Below are 24,263 nucleotides of genomic sequence, written 5' to 3' on the forward strand. Positions count from 1 at the left end.
TCAATATTGTTTTTTAAGAAGTATTTTTCTTTATAATAAATACATAGTGAATTATTAGTTAATATTCATGCTATATTTCAACCCTTTAACTTCTCAAGTGCCAAAAGTACCCTTCGGATATTAAAAAATTGTATCCATTGAGTGCCGGCTTATCTGATAGGTAATCTGACATTAATACAAATGTGGGATTTTTACCCTCGGCACACTAGAGGTGGTCGCGGGAGCTCGGCGTTCCAAAGGTTAAAATGTATTTCACATTATTTTGTAACTCTAAATAAATTGTTGGTACCTACCTACAATTTATTATTGTTTATGATGGCAACCCTATTTGGTGCTTATCTTGAAATTTGGATTAGAAAAGTTGGTCAATTGAAAAATGTAATTTTGACAGACTGATAATAATATTTATTATTCACAGCTATGTGGTCAGTAATTTTTACTAAAATTTTGTTTGTAAATTTCAAGATTAGTGAAAATCAAGAGAACAAGTTGGGGTTTTTAGTTTGTTAGTTTGGGTTATTTTAATAATTTATGCATATTTCCTAACCTTCAAACTTAACTTTGATTGAGAAAAAATGGAACTTTAATGCATCTTCTACCATCTCCCCCGGCATAAATAGTTGTTTCTTGTAGTAATTAAATTGAAACTAAGTGTTATAAATTTTTTGCATAGTGTGTGTAGAATTCGGAGTTTATCCAAGTTGGTGTTTTTGACAAAATGGCGGGAAAATTGTTTTCAAGAAAAGTTAATATACCTATATTATATTATTATGGAAAGCATAATCTTAATAATGTACAATTAAAATGTTTCCAGATTACTGACGTGTTTACCTGCAGGGAGGGCATTCACTTGTATGGAAGTATCAACACTGCCACAGATTCTTCAACAGATATTTGCATCTTCCATAAGCTCAACGCCAATTGAATCTTAAAATTTATCTTTTAGTATTAAAACTAGGACAATTATTTTATACACAATAATAAGGGTCATTTTTTAAACACATTCACATTATAATAATTTTAAGTAAATAAAAATGTACATAGAATTGTGAATATATGTATTTTTGTATATGTATAAATGTAATTACAATAAAACTCCAACTTACATAGATCCTTACGTGACTTGAATTTTACTAAGTCGAATGTGTTATAGTAATTGCAGACCTCCATTTTGAGGTTTATTACCGGTAAATAAATAAATAACAAATTAAACTAACCAAACATGAACACTGTAAATACTGATGGACATATAATGTATCACAGCGACACCCCCGAACGATCTTCACGGCGCTTCATTAGAGTAGCTAAATAACCCCAAACGTGGTTTAAAGTTGTCAACGAAATAATATTATATGTACATACATTATCATTCTCTATGCATACCAAGTGTAGAATTTTAAATTGAATGTAATTATTCTCATTCAGTTTATTTTTTTTGATTATCGAGATTTCCTTTTTACTTCCCTGCGAATTTACGAAAGTCGCGTGTTACGTAACTTGGAGTGTTTCTGTATGTGAAAATTGATGTTGTAGCTGAAAACGATTGTTTATTTTTTTTCGAAAATTCGATTTTTTGTGTGAAGATTTACAGGAAATTTCAGTTTGGCCGTGCGCCGCACGGCCGCTCTTTTTGTGGCAAAAGTGCTGTTATTAGTGTCTGTCATGTATTTGAATACATGACAATGTGATCAGTGGATCGAATGACGTCAGAAACTTTGCTTGCAATAAATGTAATAGTTAAATTTTTTTACATTTGTTAATACATACGCTGTCCTCAAACTTTCTGGATAGTATATAATATATATATTATGTTTTTGTTGTTTGTTTTTGGGGTGTTATGCCGTGTTGCGCTAACTCCTTCTTTAGCCGACGTTTAAACAACAAAAATGCTTTTGGCCGTGAGAATCTAAAAACTTACCTATATATTATGTTATATATATATATTTTTTTTAATTCTAATTCAGGTGATTACATTTTCAAAAAGTCCGTGATTTGCATGTACCCATCTTTTCATTATTTGGTCGATGGTTTTACCATATTATTTATCAATTTAAATAAAATTGTAACAAACTCATATTATAAGAATTATGTGTGTGTGTTTTACTTTCACATAAAAACCAAAGCACCTGTACATTATACCTCAAAGCACGGGATGTAATATTCTTATATGTATGTATGTACATATTATTTATGGAATTTTATAAATATTGTATTTTTAACTTACCGCAAAATACAGGACCGAATAATATAATTATTTATTTGCCTTCGTCATATTTTTGTAAGGTTATTTCCATTCACACCTGTAAAATGTACCATAAATGAGGTTGTTTCCTAATTTTTTTTATTTTGATGAAAATGTTACTATATTAAAGAGTTAATAATGTGGGCAAATTAGTTTTTCGATATCAAAAAATGACAAAGTTATAAGCTTTTGATACCGATGTTTTGATGGCTTATAACTTCGTTACTATTTGGAATTTTCCAAAAATTATAAATGTTCTGTTCTAAGCACGCTCTAATTAATATGATATTTATATTTTTGAATAATACGAAGTTTCCTTGTAGGAGACAACCTCATTTTGCTTGTTTGATATGTATTATGACCTGATTATTTACAACAATATTTTACACAAGTATAATAAAATTAAACGAAAAATTATATTGTATAATATATTTATTTTTTTAATAAAAATATTAGAATACTTTTTGATCTTTTTTCAGTTTTATTATGTAGGTATGTTGTGCTATAGTATATTTATTTGTATAAAATCTACAATAAATTCTAAAATGCATAAAAAATATTAACATATTTTTAAAAACACTGGTTTTGAGGAAGTTGAGACAATTATTTATGGTGTTGGGTTATCAACAAAATGGATACATGCATTTCTTCTGTATTTTTTGCTTCTATTGAGATGGAGTGAAACAACAGGTATATTATTTATCTTCCAGCACATGTTGTGTCATGCTTATTTCTCTCATTTTCAAAAGTAATCACAATATAGGTGAGAACACACTGGGCCGACGTACGCAATTAAGACTACTTAGAGTGTGTACATTTTTTATGAAAATATATACTTCAGAAAAACTCCCATCGCATCGCTGATGTGGGCTGTCCAGAAAGCGTGGGACATTTGAAAGGTGGAGGGGGGCGCACCATGCCTCCGAAGATGTTAAATTGACATCTGTCAGTGGTATAATCTACGCTTCTAAGGTTATGTTTGTTTTGATGTATTGATTTAACGGTTGATTGAATTGTAGTTGGTTTGAAATTAACTTGTGCATTTTATAGATCAAATACAAATATAAATAAATTTGCATTCAGTCATAAATGAATCGGAGCTTTTAAGCAGCTCACTATACTCACTAACTCACTATGCCTCCTACGTATTATGTTGATATTGAATTATTATTATTATGTAATGAGCAGGCAGCATTCTGCTAATGCGCTCATATCTGATTTCACAACAAGTTTGACAGTAATTGAGTTGTTTTAAGTTTGAACTAAGTCCTTTCTTCTCTCCAAATGTGAATCCAATAGAGCTTTGAATTAATTTATATTTGTTGCATCGATGACATGTTGTGGGAGTTTGTTCCAAGCATCCACTACTCTATTTGCAAGGAAGTGTTTTCTACCATACCGTCAAAAAATAAAAATAATAATTTTTTTTTTCAATATTATATCCATAGAATGAATGGCAATTGTATCATAGACAAACTGGCATTCTTTCTCTGGTACCAATTGATTCTAGTTAGAGTATGGAACTCTCCAAACATTTGTCTTTGTTTATTTATTTCGTGAATCCATAGTGTTCTTCTCACTTTTTTTATTTTTCTTTTGTAAAAATATTCCTTTAAAAAAAGAATCTTAGTAAGTTGTTCTCAAATTCACTTTCAGAATCACAAGACATGAAAAAGTTACAAATTGCATTTGCTGAGAAGTGAAACACATAAACAATATAAAAAATAAACGTCAAATCATCTGACGCGCCTGCGCGCCACGTACATAACAACTAGACACCACTTGTCACTTCAGGTCACACGCATTGCGTTCGACGGCCCAGTGTATTCTTACCTTAATTTATTCAAACACATTGGCACACACCGTCACATACATAAATATATGTTAACAAAATTAAAATTGTACATATTTTCAGTACAAAGAAAGCATTCCAATGTCATAGAGTCATCAAGATTTTTAGTTTGGATCGATTTTAAATGCTTTACCTATGCTATATAATATTTTTCATGATGCTATTATTAAAACCTCCCCCATTTAATCAGTATTCTGTAAATTTATAAATATTTTACACTTTAACAAAATAATTGAAAAGAAATACATATTACTTACACTTAGGACGGGTTGTTTCGAAGAATTTGAATAATTCATCAAATTTCAACGTTCATTTTCGGGTTCTGTGAAAGACCTATTCAAGTTCTGTTATTATATCATCAAAGGCTAGTTGCTTGACAGAACTGAAATAATAACAGAACTTAGAAATATCTTTCACAGAATTTGAAAATAAACATTGAAATTTGAACTGTTCAAATTTCAACGTTCATTTCCGGGTTCTGCGAAAGTCCTATTCAAGTTCTGTTATTATATCGTTATAGGCTAGTTGCTTGACAAAACTGAAATAAAAACAGAACTTGAAAAAATATTTCACAGAACTTGAAAATGAACTTTGAAATTTGATGAATTGTTCAAATTCTCCGAAACAACCCGTCCTTAATGTTTGTAAAGTCATTCAATCGACTTCTGCTAATTTAACTGTCATAGATTTAAATGCTAGACACAATTTCACACAGACATAATACTCTCCTAGATAGGTACTTAATAATATTATATATACACAGGTACATATTTAGAAGGCATAGTACAAATCGCTGAATCGATAGATAGATTACTCTTCTAATATTTAGAGGTTTTGGAAGACCACGATTTAATAATTAAAGAAATTGTCATAAATCGTTTAGAAAAATTTAAATATGTAGGTTCTACAAAATATGTATTTGTACTCTAGTACAAGATTTTTCATAATATGGAAATATGAAGACCACGGAGAGGGGTTATCAAATACATAATTTGAAATTGACACATCTTCTATCCAGGTATTAAAGTAGATGTTTACAGTAGAAGAATATTTCAAATGTCCATAAATAATAATAAAATCATCATAAAATAAACATGTGTACAGGGTGCCCAGGGGTAAATGCACAAACTTCAGGGGGTGATTATAACAGTACGAGTAAAATAGGTAAATAACCTTTTGTTTGTATGGAGAAAATAATATTTTTGTAAGGTAAAAAAACAATATAATTTCGAAAAAAGTTTACCTACATAGGCACTGGTGATACATATTATTTTATTGTTTTTTACACAACATAACATAGTTATTTGCAAAACATGAGACCAACATTTTCATTAATGTCATCAGAAAAGCTGCCATGATTATTACAAAAAGGGCTTAATTATAAATTTCTGAAAACATCTCTTAACATAATGTTATTGAACTTATTTATTATTATTGCACATAAATAGTGATTCCAATAGTTATGTCATGATATCTAGATATGGGAATTGATATACAGTAGAACCCCGATAATTCGAAAGAACGCGTAATTCGAAATTTTCCCCAAAAAAATTTCCGCAGAATTTTTTTTTCATACAAAATGGTTTTTTAATTCGAAATTCGTTAATTCGTAATTCAAAATTTATTTCTGTCCGCGCACGAAAATTTGTTGCGAAAATAAATCATAATATTTCGTAAATCTGAATCTAAAAGTCAGCCGTGGCGGTAAAACGCCGAAAAATGTATTTTTACGTGGTTATACATCGTCCTAATTAGTATTATTATTTTGTAAATCTGAATCGATTTACACTGGAATGTCGTATTTTTTCAAATTTATTTCGAATATCCGAGTTTAAAGGGCCGAGAAAATACGTTTTACGCGGATATGTGTCGTAGTTTTACGAGTTTACACCAAATATCTGAATTTAAAGTGTCGGCCGCGACGAAACTCGGCCGCGAAATTTCGATTTACGCGTAAATGTATCGTATATTTACGAATTTATTTCGAATATTTGAATTACAAATATCCCGCCCCGACGGAAATCAGCCGCGAAATCTCGATTTACGTGGAAATATATCGTATTTTTACTAATTTTACTTTGAATATCCGAGTTAAAAATACGGCGCGACGGAAATCGGCCGAAAAATTACGATTCACGCCGAAATATGACATATTTTTACGAATTTACTTCAAATATCTGAACTTAAAAGGCCGGCCGCGACGAAAAACTGCCGATAAAATTCGATTTACGCAGAAATATATCATATTTTTACGAATTTACATCAAATATCTGAATTTAAAGGGTCGGCCGCGACGGAAATCGGCCGCGTATTCTCGATTTACACGGAAATATATCGTATTTTTGCGAATTTATTTCGAATATCAGACGTTAAAGATCCGGCTGCGACGGAATATGGCCGCGAATTCTCGATTTACGCTGAAATATATCGTATTTTTACGAATTTAAATTCAGATATTCGAAATAAAGAGCCGACCGCGACGGAAATCTACCGCGAAATCTCGATTTACGCGAAAATATATCGTATTTTTACGAATATCTCAATTTAAAGGGTAGGCCGCGACCGAAATCGGCCGCGAAATCTCGATTTAAGCGTAAATATATAGCATTTTTACGAATTTATTGCGAATATCTGAATTTAAAGGGCCGGCCGCTAAGGTAATCGGCCGCGAAAATGAAGAAATAATTGGTAGTAATACGAATTTACTCCTAAAATACCACCCGGATTTGAAGAGGCGGCCGAGAAAATCGATTTTCGGCGTTTTTTTTTTTTTTTCATAAAATTTCGAATTACGTGGGAATTCGTTAATTCGAAATTTGATTTTTGATGTCCCGCGGATTTCGAATTAACGAGGTTTTACTGTATCCACTCCTATACATATCAAGAATTGTAAAACACTTGGTTTTACTTTATGACCAATAGTGGTGGTCATGTTATCATAAACAAAATGTTACAAAGGGCTGCCTTATGCTGCTATTTATTTATGTACAAAAATATCTTTCATTGACACCCCTTAACCCATAAATAAACCACTCACTAGATTGATATCTTCGGGCTTTTTGTATGAAACAAATTGGTCCTAAAAAACCATAGATATGCCAATATATAGACAGTACAATTCTCATTTGGAGCCTACTTATTATACTATACACCAATGAAATAGTCTGAACGTTTATTCCATAGACTTTCAGAGTTTTTCATTGGTGGATATAGTTAGGCAATCATATGACGTCACAATATTTCGGTTCTAATTTTCGATCGGCGTTATACCCTCCTGGCTTAACCTAGCAGCCAACATAACAACATGTTAACCTCTCAGGCTAATTTGTTCAGTTTTGCGAACAAACAGCTATTACATGTTGAGTCAATTTGTTCGCTTTTGGGAACAGCTCATAGAAATCATTTTATCTCCCTCACTGTCATGGTGAGAAATGTGAACTAAACTGTGTTCGAAAGAGAAAACACCACGCTTAATATTCAAATCCAGAAATAAACTACGGAAGAATTCAAATGTATACCTCTATGCAAACAATGGTTCCAACTGCAACTTGAGAAAATATTATGAAATTTTTACTAATTATTTTCATATCAACAACAAAAAGCGAGGTGGCAATAATGTTTTTAAAAAATTTATCTATTAAAATGTGTTTTTTCATTATCAGTTAGTTGAGTGTTTAGGCAAAAGAATTTAAGATGAGCCATTTTTTACATTTGATTTAAAAAATTTACATTTTGAAAATTATATGTTTATTTCTAATAAAGTGTGAAAGTGAATTTCATCAGCTTTCCAAAACAGATTTTAGTTTTCGGATACGTTCAGAAATATTCCATTTATTTGGATTTTTTTGCGAAATATACACAAATTCACCGACTTTCTGACAGCGTCTTTAAGAAATATAACGGTCAATATGCCAGAGGCCTTAGGGGTTAGTGAAAAAAAATGTATGCTTAATTTGTCCTTCTCATCCAAATCAAGGTCAAATATAAAGACAGTTACAGGCAATCTTTATGAATTTTAGTTACAAAAGAATTCTTATTGGTTTCATGTTTACCACAGTAGATGTCCAACTTAAAGTTATAACTGAATGATGAATACTTAGGAAGGGTTGTTACACAGAATTTGAATAATTCATCAAATTTCGATGTTAAAATTCAATTTCTGTGAAAGTTCTACATATTAAAGTTCTGTTATTATTTCATCATAGGCCGGTTGTTTCACAGTAATTGGACAACAACAAAACTTGATTAGAACTTTCACAGAACTTGAATATTATTTCGAAATTTTATGAATTGTTCAAATTTCATAGTTGATTTTCAAGTTCTATTCAAGTTCTACTATGATTTCAGTTTTGTGAAACAACTGGCCAATAATGATATAATAAATAGATCTTGAATAGAATCTTCACAGAACTTGAAAATTATCAATGAAATTTGATGAATTTTTTCAAATTCTCTGAAACAACCCATCCTAAGTCTTCATTGAACTTTTATGTATTTTTAATTATGTGTATATAAATATAACATGTCATAACAATAATAATATTTGCATTACGTACACACTTTATAAAATAACACTTAACCTATTGCATGGCTTATGTTGCCATATATTCATGCTAACGTATATTATTTAACTTATTTATCAACGCTGCAAAAGATAAAATGCTAAGGTACCATAGTAAACAAAACAACAACAAAAAATAGCATTACATAGTTTGAAATATTTACATTAAAAAAATCCGTTATCCTATATACGTGAATAAGGTTTAGTCGATTTTTGCATATTATTCAATTGAATTTAATTGTATTCTTAGTTGTTTTTGATCGATCTTGGTAGATTGAATTAGTTAACAATTCATAAATAATTGACATAGCTAGCAGAAGAATTGAACCCACGACGCTTGGGTTGGGTTGAACCCGATGCGTTTGTCCACTCAGATACTTACCGGTGGTGACCGGATAAATCATCACATTGATAATTCATCACATCTTTAAAAAGTTATATAAAGTCATGGAAAGTTATGAAACAAAAACTTTATTAACTGGGTTAAGTAGGTTAGGTTAAAAAAATATTTTTTTCATCGTTTCTAATGACTTCATATCACTTTTTAAAAGAGTGTTGAATTGTCACTGTGTTGAGTTATCATGGAACCCTTACCGGTATATACAATGTCGTGCACAATTTTTTTTACCGTACTTAAATTTGTTTGTACACATTATAGAAATCTGTCGCAGAATACACAAAGTCTTCCATCACACTGATAAGTTGTCCTTGGAACACATGGAAGTGCTTCCGTTTATTATACCATACAATTCTTTTCCAACGGAAGAGGTTCCAAGCGTTGGCACGGGATGCTTGATGGTGTCCCACCAGCTGTAGTGCATGATGAACTGCAGGAGTCTATTCCAGTCTTTAAACAATTTAAAGGTTTTCATAAGGCTCAATTCTTCCGGAACTTCCCTGGCATTGTGTCTATCAAATACCACATTAACGATGGGGCAGCCAATTTGGTCATTCCGCACTTTTTCTAGGAAGATCTTATGAAAGTTTCTGTAGATATCGTCACCAACGTATAATTCGGGTCTTTGGGTGATGGAGAAAGGATTTACAATGTACAGAATGATGTCAGCCCTCTTGCAGGCCTGTAAACACAACATGTAAGGATCATTGTGTTCAGTCTCCCTGATGTTCTTCTTTCCCAAAACCTTCCAGTTGAGTTCCAGCTTGAAGTATTGGCTAAGACAGTCCACAACTCTGTTGTCCAACGCGTTTCCAGGAGGGTGGACAATAAAGATAGTTGGACGAATCTTTTTGTCTGGACCTGAAATTAATGCAAAGGGTCTCAAACACACTACATGTATATTTTTTACTAATTTTGATTTCTTTGATGCGTGTTTGGGATTATTTAATTTACTTATTAAATATATTTCGCAACACGAGTGTAAAAAATAGCCAGAAATCATATGCAATTAAAATAATACTGACTTTATAAAACCCTTGAAGATGAAACTTACCTCGATATATCATCCAAAGTATGATAGGGATCCAGAATATGATGAAAATTAACCCAATCCATAGGATTGAATAGACAATTCTGTCTTTTTCTGAAAATACAAAAAAATATTTACTATACAGATTCCGGTTGACAAAGTTTGAATTCAATCAGTCTATGCACCATCTTTGGAATTTTTATTTTGAAATGTCACTGTGACTCAACACATATTCGAATGAGTATTTATACTAGAGATGCAACGGATATCCGGTTACTATCCGGTATTCAGTTGGAGGCCAGATAGTGACCTAATTTCCGGCCAAAGCCGAATACATAGTTGAAAATTAAATAAAACAGTTGGACAAAATCAAAACATTAATGAAAAATCAAGACCGGTTAGGTTCTTAGTAGGTACTTAAAAATTCTTTACATTCTATTAACACTAATAATGAATATGATGACCGAACACGGATGATTGTCATTTCGTGCCGTCAACTGTGCCATGCTGTCCGCCTCCCAAGACGCGCCGTGCGTGCACTTTCTAACGAGTTTGATCTTGAACATATCATTTCTTGTACGCATAATTCAAGCTTAGTACTGGCCAGATATCCGGTCACGGCATATGCTGGATATCCGGTGTCCGGCCAATACACTATCCGTTGCATCTCTAATTTGTACATATGTATTAATTACTTCAATTTCTTACCTTCTGGTGGTATTTTCTTGATGGGTGGACCGAAGGCCTGACCTTTACAAGGTTCTTCCAAGCACTTTTCTGGAGTAATACGGAAAGTATATAATCCAGGTTCGGACATGTGATAGTTTGAATGGACGGCTTCTTGTTCCCCGGTTCGATTCCAATCTAATTCATAGCATGGCAAGTCCGAGTTGCAAATCTCTATCTTGTAATAGTCAAAAACAACATTATCCGGAATGACTATGTGGATGTCAAAGTATTCAGGTTTTAGGAAGTTCAGATAGACAAACGGAATCCAGTTGTTATTTGTGTTTTCTGAGAATAAAAAAAAAATATATCATTAAGACAATTTTTATTTTATTTCTACCACTCTGTAATAAAATATATTTGCTGTGCGGGATTCAAATCCACTACATTTTAACTTAGTCAAATGCCTCGACCACTATACAATGGAGGTCATCAAGTTTTGTTTTTAATTTATGAGTTTAAATTATCTAGGAAAAGCATTGAAAAATGTTGATGATATCAATGTAATGTGTAATAACAAGTTTTAAATTATGATAATGAGATAAATCTCTACTTCTGAAGATACAAAATGCATTATTTATAATAATATGATAGAATATTACTCTAGCCTCAAGTCGTGATGCAATGTTAAGGTTTATTTGTGAGAACTAAGGATCACAGAGGCCTATCTCAGGTTAAATGCGTACGAGGTAGGCCACTGAGATTCAAGTCCACATTGCTTTGATGTTGAGATGTAAACACATAATTTACAATGCAACAGGCATGCAAATATAACTACAGGCAGATAATGTACATAGTAACTGGTGCTCTTTTTAGGCTGACCTTTGATTTGAACTATTCTTAAACATTTCGAGGGAATTTGGCGTAAGAAATTTCTTCATTATTTTGGGTTCCTTACTCATATTCCAATATCATTGTTGGGACCAATGACAATGGCAGTACATCTAGACCCGTTATTGTCTAGTAAATTCTTAATTTACATATTGTTTATATGTGATAAAGCAGGGCTTCCCTAACTGTGAGTCGCGACGCCCCGGGGCGCCGCGGGATCATCCCAGGGGCGTCGTGAGGCAATCTTTATAGCGAGAATATCGTTTCCATCAGCACTGCAGCGTTAAGGGTTTTATTACCGTTTGCGACATCATACTTGTGTGAGACAGGTTTCTCTGCAGTTGGAGTAATTAAGAATAAGTACAGATCTAAAATAAATTTAGAGGCAGAGACTAGAGTGGCGATTTCGAAACTTCAACCTCGTTTTGAGAAACTATGCTCAGAAAAGCAAGCACATCCTTCTCATTAATACCAAAGAAAATTCTTTTTTATCTTTTTTTGTTTGCTTCCATTTTTGTTTTTATGTTGTTTTCTTTATTTTCTAATAAAAAAATTAGATACTATTTGGAGTTTTTCTGACAAATTGTTATTAGGTAACGTACCCATACTACGTGACCCGTTCAGGGGGGGGCTTCAAAATACTACGCTTGGTACAAATGAGCGGCGGGGGGCTTAGATGCTTAGATTTTTAGTCGCCTGGGGGGGGGGGGGGGGGGGGGGGGGCGTCGCAAAAATATGGCAACTTCCCAAGGCCGTCACAGTTGAAAAAAATTTGGGAAGCCCTGTGATAAAGAATGTGTGTGTATAAAATATGCGACGAATACTACATTCTACATCACAGGTGTGATTGAGATGACAACAAACGCTTACTCGCTTACACTAAGACGAATACGGAACACTATGAGACGACCAACTGTAGGTAGGTAGTCCTTCCTATACTTATGTGTAGCTAGGTTCGCTATCTCTAATTGCGCTTAAAATCTTTGGGATACAATCGAAATAAATGCATTATTTATAATATATATATTTTTTTTAACCTTGGAGACAGTTTACACGTAGTTCCCGTGAGCACTTAGGCCATAGGCCCATTGTGCTATCTCCCATTATACCTTAATCCTTTAACAACCCAGTCCCTTTAGTAAAGTTCACCAGGGTTGTTATTGGCTTTGTCTTCTGGTTCTAGTGTATGTCTCCCCAGGTATCTGAGCCTAGTTCCCACCAGGGCGGGACATTGGCACCATAGGTGAATTGGAGTCTCTTCATCCTCTTCACATTTCCTGCATCTATTGGTGTTTTTCACTCCCAATATCTGCATGTGTCTCCTGAGATGGCAGTGTTTCGTTAGTAGTCCTACCAGTTCCCTCAGTGAGTTCTGTCCATATCGAGTAGTTTCTTGGTTCGTCAGGGTCTGGTCCTTTTATAAGTACTTTGGATTGTCTTATGCCAGGTGCCCTCTCCCATTCTTTGCAGTGCTATTTATAATAATAAGTACTTTGAAAATGAATTATTCCTTGTTTTGACTAGTGTTTGCCATGTAATGGAAACGCTTGGGAATCACACACAAGGACATTTTGGCACTCATTTACGCAATTTGGTTAGAGATAGCACACAACCTCACGTGACAGTTACAAAACAGTATAAATATATAACAGTACTAAACCCACTAAATCCAAAGTACGACAATAACCGTATCTTTCACTTGCCACTTTTGAGATTTCTACAACATGTCTATAGTTTGTAATGTCATTTGTTTGGACACAATGTTTGCATGCTTAATATTTATACATTTTCTGATAGCTAGGAAGGAAACAAAAGGAAAATAAATAGTCGGATACTTAAAAAATTAATACTTACGCAGCATTTCAAGGGGAGGAACAATAAAGAAATATTGTCCCCTGGCGACACCACCAAAATTATTTTTCGCTTCATAGTCAAAGAAATAAGTGACATTTTGATATCTAGGAGCTTGGTCCGTCCAATAGCAATCGTAGTTCAGGGCTGATGTGATGTTTAAAGGCGCGTCCGAGTGGATTGAGATTCTCCGGCAATGATTTTTTGGTTCAGTTTTGTTGTCTCTTGCCTGAAAGCGGAACTTCAAGTCTGCAATAAAAGGACATTCACGGAATTAAACAACAATTAAATATATTTTTTAAATACATTCATTCACATAATTGCTTTTTAAATAACAATTTTTTAACTTTCTGTACATATCCTGTGTTTTTTCGGGTCCAGCTAGCGTTACAGTATTTCAAAAATATGTATTTCAAACAGGGTCCAAAAATATTAGGATATTCACATTATTTTTTATTAAAACACAAATAACATTGTTTACATCACTTTATTTCGATACAAAATCTCAACATGTTTCATGAACCAAGTTCACTTCATCAGGAGCACAAGTATACTAAAGTTATAATTAAAATTAGGTCTAGAAAGAAGAGGTAGAAGGAGTGGGGAGGGGTAAGAGTGGGGGAGGGTTATTCAAAGTAGGAATTAAAATGTCATTAGACGGGAAAGACCGGGTAATTGGGAAAATATTTAAAATGGGGTTTATAAAAATTTTTTGTTTATTAATAATATCTGCTTTCATATTCACGTGTTTTCTTATTTCTAGGATTTCAAAATTATTGATTTGAGATACCTTGTAACCAGAATGCAGTATTTTAAAACCTGAATTAATATCGAAAGTATGGTCGTTATTTAATAAATGATCCGCAAATTCTGATTCACAGTTTCCCTTTAAAGCCCTAAGATGTTCTTTAATTCTGATCTCAAAGTTTCTATTAGTTTTTCCTATATATATGTGTATTTTATTTAAATTATTTAAATTATTTATTTAAATTATTTAAATTATTTATTTAAATTATTTAAAATACACAAAAATATTCAATTTACATTAGAAATAGGTATAGATAAGAGTTTAAATTTCTTAGATTTAAATTTAACAATAAAAGGTAATAAAATAGATTTTAATATTTTCCGTAAAGATACGTACACTGATATTGTCATTCATAATTCATCAAATCATCCCTTTTCTCAAAAAGTCGCAGCTTTCCATTCTATGCTTAATAGATTAATTTCGATTCCTTTGTCGGATCCTAATTATATCTCAGAATTAAATATCATAAAACAAATAGCATCTAATAACGGCTATCCTAATAAATTGACGAAATACTAAATAAAAAAATTAAACATAAATTCTTTAAACTTTATATTTATCCTATTTATAAAGATACAAACAAACAATGGCGTAGAATTCTATTTGTAGATAATGATACTTCCAAAATTATAAATAAAAACATCCCCTTCACTATTCAACCGGCGTTTTATACGAATAACAAATTAAAAAAATATATTCTTAATAATAAAGATATTGATAGTCAAACTAAAAAATCAGGTGTTTATAAACTCAACTGTAATGATTGTAATTCCTTTTATATAGGAAAAACTAATAGAAACTTTGAGATCAGAATTAAAGAACATCTTAGGGCTTTAAAGGGAAACTGTGAATCAGAATTTGCGGATCATTTATTAAATAACGACCATACTTTCGATATTAATTCAGGTTTTAAAATACTACATTCTGGTTACAAGGTATCTCAAATCAATAATTTTGAAATCCTAGAAATAAGAAAACACGTGAATATGAAAGCAGATATTATTAATAAACAAAAAATTTTTATAAACCCCATTTTAAATATTTTCCCAATTACCCGGTCTTTCCCGTCTAATGACATTTTAATTCCTACTTTGAATAACCCTCCCCCACTCTTACCCCTCCCCACTCCTTCTACCTCTTCTTTCTAGACCTAATTTTAATTATAACTTTAGTATACTTGTGCTCCTGATGAAGTGAACTTGGTTCATGAAACATGTTGAGATTTTGTATCGAAATAAAGTGATGTAAACAATGTTATTTGTGTTTTAATAAAAAATAAATAATGCCATCACAAAGTGAAAAGCAGTTAGAAGAAGTTTTCTTCGAAAAATTATTCACATTATCTTTAAATATCTCATTTATAACAATAATAAACAAAACAAAATCTCAGTGATATTTATTTTTATTTTAAAATACAGTTTTACCTGTTTTGTTTACCATCGCATCCTATTAAAGGATAATATTAAAAAAACCTTTGAATATAAGTAGCTATTCAGGGAAAACTACTTGTGATAGATTATTTACTATTTTTTTTTAAATATATAGACACATCATCTGGTAAGATGCAATACAAATTTACAAAAAGATAATTTTGCAAACAACAAGTAAGTTATTATGAAAATAGAATCAGCTTGAAATTTTGAAAAAAATTTTGCGTCGGCAATCGAGAAGTTAAGAGGTGGGAAAAAGGTATGGGGTTCAAGAAGTCCAATAAGGATGAAAAATATTTATTCAGAGTGAAACCGAGGTGGTTTTTTTCTGATGACCAACAGTTGTTTTCAATGGTCAGAGATTTCCACCATACCAAGGGCAATATATGTTTAAAATGAGTTTCTAGTTGGGATGTGGTAAGTAACTATGCAATTTTTTTTATTAAAATCGTGTATTACTTTCAAAGATATAGCTGTTTGAAACAAAGTCCATTTTCTCGAATGTAAACCTTGTTTTCGCCTGCATGAAGTGTGTAAATAAATCATGTAATATATAATGTAAATTTGAATATTTTTAAATAACCAATTATACAATTTGTCCAAAGAAACGACACTAACTCAATGACAATTCCTCTATCAAACTTTTTTCAGGCAGGTAGGTACCATAATATTGAAAAACTCAATTGAAGTTAGCCTTAAGTAGGTGCAGCAGATTTTCGAAAACGGAAACAACACTTGCAAACAAATTTACAGACAGACGAAATTCCAAACAGTGGAGTCGAAACAGGACTTCGCTACACTCAGTCAATTAAGTGAGTGTTAAGGTGCATGTTGGAGAAACCGCAATTTTACTCTATGTGTTTATTATTAACCTTTTGAACGCGTTAATTTGCTCCGTTTTATCTATACCCGTACGCGGTACATATTTTCAAATACCTATGCATGCAATTAAATGTCAAATTATAGCATTCTGGCATGATTTATTGGACCATATAGACAGAACAGATTATTCTCCACAATATGAAAACAAATCCTCGTGTGTCAACACTCTTAGATGTTTATAAAAACAAAAACATAAAATTTCATACAAAGACGTACCGTATCTTTTGAATGTGGTCCCGCCATTCACTCGGCGTCATAAATAAACCACTCTCGGTGTGTGTGTACTTAGGCCACTGTGTTTATAGACACAAGTGGGACACCATGATCACTTATCATTCTTAGTTATGAAAAGTTGTGAATGACAAACTAGTACTAACGCCATCCGTTGAAAAAAATGTAAACAAAAGGACTAAAAGGCGCGAAGAGGCGCACTTGGTTATCGATCTTTTTTTATGAAATACAATTTTATTTTTGAGAAATTCTTGTAGATGTCAGCATCGTGATAGTTCTACAAATGTCCAAGTGAGCAAGAAATGCATTTATGACGAAAGAGAGCGGGAATATCGGCCGTCAAAGTTGCCGTATCAACTGTTGATACAGCCGCGTGTGAGTATAGACTTTTTGCCGTAACAACAGTTGATACGGCCGCGTGCAAAGAGTTAAAATTGATACATTTGCCATTGAATTTCCATTTCATAAATAGAACAAAAATTATCATTTATTTGTCATATCCCGACTTAGTCACTCTAATTCTAACGCGTATATTTAATTGAGTTATCACTTTATATTATTTATTGCAGAATAAGATATTTGTTAGTTCATGAAATTCTTTAAACAAAATTCATTTAATACATATACAAAACCTTAAGAGGAACAGCTATGTGGTCTTTGTCATACAAAACATAAATTTAGATTTGAGGCCAAATATCCAAGAAAACTGAATAATAATTTTTTTTAATCAAAAGTGGAAGATACTCTGAATGGTGTAAGACCACCATCCAAAATTGAAATGTTGCTTGAAATGATTTTGGCCGTGTTTGGTGACCAGATCTGAATAGACAGGTACTTCGCAACCTTTATCATTCCCATCTCCTTCCTCTCCCCATTACCTCCATCCTCAAAACATACCCCAATTCGGGATCGGTTGGAGACAGTTGAGAGCAGTTGGGACTCTTGTGCAGTTTGATTTTTTTTAAAGGTGTAGCAATATCTAGTACGGAAATGCACTACTTTATTTTATTTTTTTTTCAAATTATAAAGTGTAGGCCATTAAAGAAATCGATTTTTCACGGTTTTAGAGGCAATTTGGCAATTATTTGCGAGTTAATGATAATTATTTAAGAAAATAATTTTGCCCTACCTTCTATGTAAATATATTAAAATATTAACTATTAAAAAAAGCTTAAAAATGGGCTTTTAATTTTAAATTACAAACTGATTTACGTTGGAAAGTTTATTGTACATAAATTTAAAATTTAGAGCCAAAAATCGTGTAGGGTAAATTATAGGTAGTTTACATCTCTCGAAAATAAGGACAACATTATTTTTACCCACATTCTTGTGAGGCTGGCATCACTGTAAGCCTGCGTGCGATACCTCGCGCGGAAAATATTTTATTCTGTCTCTAGCAGTCTAGTCGTCGGTTTAGCCCTAAAGCTCCTCTAGCGTACGCGATTTATTTGTTCATAAATTATTGTAACGTGAGTTTTGTTAAAATAAAAAACTAAATTGGATTTATCCGAATTCTCATTATTACACACCGAGAGTAATCAAGCAACCTTGGATTCTGCAGATTGGAGAACCACAGAATCATTTAGCCAACAACCCATTTAAATTGGCGATGATCACAATCCTCCAAAAACGCTTCTATTACAATGTTTTATTTTATATTTCATTATTTTACAAAGTAGGTTGGGCAAGAATGGTCTGCATTTTATAATTTATAACACAATGAAATGAAAAGTAACAAAGTACTAGACATTTGCTACCTTTTGATTAAAAAAATAATTATTCAGTTAGGTCAAGTATTTTGCATCAAATCTAAATTTACTTTAGTATGAAAAAGGTCGTGCAGCCATTCCTATTAAGTATGCGTGCAAGCGTTTGTATGGTGACAAGCATTTTAATTAGAACCGTTGGAGTAATGCCTAAGAATATTTGGCTGGACGGTAAATAGATTAGTAGGTGATAAGGTTAAGCAGGTATACGAGACAATTTATGAATGTGAATGAAGAAAAGAAGTGTGCCAAGACCGAGTTGTGTAGAAGTCAATTCTCTCTGCCTACTTGTGGGGAAATTGCGTGATAGTTACATAATTTAAATAGTGAAAATAAAAATTATTATGTCAGAGCTTCTTGATAGAAATGTATGACTCGGGCATTCCTAACTTGTGTTGTCACTTTGTTTGAATTAACTGATATGTATAAAAAGATTTTAATGATAGCATCAAGTGATATATTTTTGCCACACATTTCTCGGAACACATTGAAGTTAGCCACTACAAAAACATGTTCAAATAGGTGAAATTATGAATTAATGAGCAACATTAATGTCACCATTGAAAATATAAAAGGTGTTTACCACATTACAACCACAACCGATGGGCTTAAAAATACATACATGCATGTCACAAGTTATCTTGCAGTCATTAATAATTTACATTTGATAGTTTTGTTATGAATTACTTTTGCTGACTACTAATAGCAAGGAAACATAGTTTCGATACATTATAGATACTTCAAGTCACTATAACAGAAGGAAATGCGTGAGACAGTATGTATGAATGTTAATGAAGTTAATTAGCAAGGAACCTACTCCTGAAGAAAATGCGCACAATTTCATTTCGTTGTATCTTAGTGAAAAATAACAGTAACATTTTCATTAATTAAATTTTTATAAATTTATGCAGTTACTACCAATATACTGTTAAAAAAAGGGTGAAAATATTTTATCTAAGAAAACAATAACAGAATTGATGCATCATATTTCCTCCCTCTTTCAACCTGGGTATCTTTAAGACTCGTGTTCACTCTTCCTTTTCAGCGGACCCAAAGATAACATCAGCCCTAAGGGGAATAATTTCCCTCAGAGCCCCCCTTTTGTGGAGTTTACAATTTTTAAATCAGTCAATACTAATTAATACAAAACACCAATGTGATGTGAAAGAATGTATTAAAGATGTTGCATGAAATATGAACAACAAAGAATGATAATATTGATGACCTCATAATGAATTAAGCATAATCTATACCAACACTTTGTCAAATCCTACAAATTAGAGTAGCGTTGGTAAATTAGTTTTAATGTTTTAACCTGGTTGTGTTACACAGAGTCATTAACAAATTAATTGATAGACCTGCCATCGTTGCCACTATTAAACTCTATGTGCCGACTAGGAATACAAGACAAAATATAACATTCTTCTGCAATACATACACGACCAACTATCAGACACACTCACTAACCAATATGATGCATGATCTGGGCAACAAGTATGGGGGTGCTATTGATTTATTTATTGACTTCATTTATAGAATTAAGCATAATCTATACCAACAATTTGTCGAATCCTACAAATTAGAGTAGCGTTGATAAATTAGTTTCAATGATTTGTCTTATATGTAGTGTTGTTGTAATTTCTTTTTTACTTTATGTTACTCTTACGTTTTACTAATATTGCTTCATATTTTTTTTTTTTTAAATTATTTCTTAATATTTTCTCATTATACTTGTAATCACAATTTTACAATTGTGTATTTTGTACCTACTTTACAATGGATTACATCTATTTACTGTAAGTATCTCCTGTATAATACAGATATTCTCCTATGTACACTGCATCATGTATCACTTTTATGTAAAAACCTTTTTAGGCGTATATATACATATAAATAAATAAATAAATATTAAGAATAATCATTGGTTAGATCATGTAAATGGGAAAATATTTGAAAGTCTATTCTTACATAAAGTACTGCATTCTTTTTAAAGATAGTATAAAGACAATGTATTAAATATTCTAATTTAAAAACAGAAGACGCAAAAAAATATTTAAAACAATAAATTTGAAAGAAATATCATAGTTGCAATAATTTTGACAGAGCTCACAGTATTCAATTTTACCTACATAGTTCAAAGGAGTTTAATATAATATATTTAAATATTTACACATTATCTAGATAAGACAAGCTTATCTGGCACTTGAAACATCATGACAAATATGCAAGGATTACTGATAACATTTAGACATTTATTGATAATGACATCATGCAGCAACAACAATCTTTGTCAATAAAATTTTTTTTTTTTTGCTTATTTCGACTAGTACAAATGCATGTGTCTTGAACCCCTGGTGCCCATGTCCAGCTTTGCACACACGTTTACTATCCTCATTCTTGTGGAAAATTAAAATTTATTTATTTCATTGCAAACAAATCAGGTTCAGCCATACTTAACTTGCAGATTGATAACCAAAAGAAACACAAATTTTTATTGACATTGTTGATTATTATCAAATGAAAGATCTTAAGAAGGAATGTGGTTTGATTAATACCTGATACAAATTTTATCCTTACACTTTAACCTGACTTGTCAAATGGTGACAAGGAATAATAAATTATTAATATTATAACAATTTTACTGTAACGAAATCAGCGACCATTTTTTACTATGTGAATTAACACTACAAATACATGGTGAAAAAAGCAGTAAGTATTGTATTTTGTTTTTTTTTTAATTATTTATATCCACCCAGATGTTCGGCGTCAGTGACGGGTAGGGCTATTAAGCGGAGTTAGTTTGCAAAATACCCTTTCCACCCCGCATAACAACCAGATCTGAATATCCAGGTACTTCACCTCTGTATCCCCACCCCCTTCCCCTTCCCGCTAATTGGGAATGCCATAAATAATGGCCGAAACATCTGAATTTTTCCATTAATTAAAAAAAAATAATATATTTAGTGAGTTAATTTTTATAACATTTTACCTATGTAAACTAGTGTACATTTTTTTAAAATTTATTGTTACAGCTGTTTCGACTTTCAAGGCCATTTTCAAACTGTGCTTAGAACCACGTGTATCTTCCAGAATGCGACTATTACATATTGCTCAGTAAAATTTAACCTTCAAGCCAGTTCCCACAGTTCGTATTTTCAAGTTTAGTGTAGTTTCCCACATTTGCAGATTCGACCCTACAATAAAACAATTCATTGGCCTGGTATTTTTATAAAGATATTGTCTTGTTTGTGTATCATTTATGATTTAAGAATTAGTGACATTTTACTGCAAGCGGCGGCAGCTTTCAAATAGGGCTGTTCGCTTTATATTTTATGATCACCCTAGTTAAACCATTATGCCTAAAAATATTTGCCAATACCTTTCCCACCCCTGTCCCATAGTAATAAAAACCCCAAATAAAGTTTCATGTCCCTTAAAATAATCCCTTTAAAATATTTGTATTGTTTAAGTCACGTTTGTATCATTAAGAATAGTTTAGTGCATTTTATTTTATGTTAAGAATGTTGTTTGCCAACGAGCGGGTGGAACATCTTTATTTTGGTAAAATGTCCTTCAGAATTTAGTTTAAATACAGATACCTCCCAGAAAAAGGACAGTATTGCAGTGTTGCTATAACTGGTAGGTACAGACGTACCTACGCAGGAGCGAGTGTTGAAATAACTGGTAGGTACATGCGTACCTAGGCAGTCAGTCGTGAGATAATTACTAGGTTTATGTAAACCTAGGGAAAACTGAAGAATAGAGGAAACTAGACCTTTATTTCTTTCAGTTTAAGTTTTAGCAGAGGAAAATAAGATCCTCTGCAATTATATATTGTGAATTAATAAATTTATATGTCAAGAAGAAGAAGTGTTTTCCTGCATTCCATCTGACGGCGTGTTCTCGTACCACGATAGCAGAAACACCACGTTTAGAGGACTTATTAATATGATTCAATTTTACCCACTTCCAATTTAAAATGATTTATTTACCGATTAAACTGATTTACTAATAAAATAAATGTGACAATAGATTTCATATTCTGTGGGGGTATTTTGAAGTCTGTTTTCCGCACATTAATGTTATCTTAATTGTTTAATAATGATGTAGCAGCTATTAATTTATTTAAATGTGATATATTGTTTAGGTTTTGTGAACATACTTAGAAGCGGGAAGAAATAATTTTCCTTACTTTATTAATTAATATTATATTAGGGTCATTGGTTGTTTTATTGATTTCTAATTGTTCAAGTAAATTTAATCTAAGGCCCTTTCTTTCTATATGTAAGGGTTTAAGTTCATTATAGTCAAGAGGGACGTGATTATTCTCTAAGAGATGTTCTGCGAATTTTGAAAAAGAGTTTTTATTATTATAACAACTTATATGTTCTTTGAATCTCGTTGAGAAAGCTCTTCCCGTCTGTCCGATGTAAGTAGCATTGCAGTCGGCGTGGTCACATTTTAATTCATATATGCCACTATTATTAAGTTTAGGATTTCTACTTTTAGAGTTTTTCAGGTTTGTTCCTATGTTATTATTGGTTTTGAAAGCTATATTTAGACCGAATTTTTTGATTTCTTTTGCTATGTTTATGGATTTGAAGACATGCAAATTTTTCTATGTTTTTATTATTTGAAATCATAAAGGTTTAAAAAATCATGGTTTTCAGATCCGGTCATTAAACATAGCTAAGCCCATTTCAAACGTTCAACTCTGGCAGAGTTTCACCAAGCAATACTGAAAGAATCTTATATCATTGTATGTTTGTATTTATATTCAAAATAAAAATTAACTAAATGCAGAGAGGATATTAAATGCACAGATCTCATATTTATCATAAAGCCTAATATGATAATTGCAAAAGCAATGACCATGCAAAATATTTATATTAAATATTCCCTTTCAAGGTTTATGAAATAATATTTTCCTTATAATTTTGTTTTCCCCAAACATTTGTAAATATGTACATAGATTTTCTGTCATTTTACATCGATAATTACGAACTTGAGATAAATCAACTTTATACTGGTGAAGTCTTGAATACAAAACTGATGCATCGTAACAGCAGGTTATAAGAACCTATTAGGTTACCGTAATCGCTCATCATTAGCTGATAAATTTAACCCAAGACATTAGTCATTGTTGAAGTCAAAGATTGATTTTGATTTCATCAAGACAACATCAAACAGAAATAAATCACTCTTATTATCTTTTGACGTGGAATACATGCGCGCGGCTAGATGTTAGCAAAGTATTTTGTACTTGTAAATCTATTTAAACTACTCATAAGTACAGGGTCACGTTAATATACGTCTTAAGACTTTCATACGTATGTAATTGCAATGTATAATAGAATAGCGAATCTACGTTGGGCATTCTTTTTGACCCACACAGATCAGATCGAGATTATTTGTGCATTATACTATGCAAATTGGTTTAGAAAATTGTTAGATTGTCAATAAGGTCTTTGAAACTAACACCGGTGGTATTTGGAAGCGTATTATTAACAACTAGTTGACGAGTACCCGGCCTTGCTGGGGGTTTTCCTTAGAAAATAGACATGTACCATCGCGTACTTTTCTGTAGGCCTTTTTAAGATGTACAATTCTATAGTACATCATTTTAATGTATCTCATAAGGTTTAGCCAGCGTTAG

General features: G+C 32.0%; 2 protein-coding genes across 2 annotated transcripts in view; one reads left to right on the plus strand and one right to left on the minus strand.

Annotated features, from left to right (window-relative positions):
• The window catches only part of c12.2 (von Willebrand factor A domain-containing protein c12.2), a 95,406-nt gene extending 93,515 nt beyond the window's left edge, over positions 1-1,891 (plus strand). The window contains exon 20 of the mRNA XM_089636769.1: positions 815-1,891. Coding sequence (XP_089492895.1) covers positions 815-932 — 118 coding nt within the window. The 3' untranslated portion in view covers positions 933-1,891. The remainder of the gene's footprint in view (positions 1-814) is intronic.
• A 765-nt stretch (positions 1,892-2,656) lies between these two features.
• The window catches only part of LOC149420536 (uncharacterized), a 30,465-nt gene continuing 8,858 nt past the window's right edge, over positions 2,657-24,263 (minus strand). The window contains exons 3-6 of the mRNA XM_089636770.1: positions 13,494-13,739; positions 10,791-11,096; positions 10,107-10,196; positions 2,657-9,913 (exon numbers count right to left, since the gene is read on the minus strand). Coding sequence (XP_089492896.1) covers positions 9,345-9,913; positions 10,107-10,196; positions 10,791-11,096; positions 13,494-13,739 — 1,211 coding nt within the window. The 3' untranslated portion in view covers positions 2,657-9,344. The remainder of the gene's footprint in view (positions 9,914-10,106; positions 10,197-10,790; positions 11,097-13,493; positions 13,740-24,263) is intronic.

Source organism: Hesperophylax consimilis, chromosome 10, assembly GCF_061612785.1.
Source record: "Hesperophylax consimilis isolate HC1 chromosome 10, BYU_Hcon_1.0, whole genome shotgun sequence".
NCBI classification, from domain to species: domain Eukaryota; kingdom Metazoa; phylum Arthropoda; class Insecta; order Trichoptera; family Limnephilidae; genus Hesperophylax; species Hesperophylax consimilis.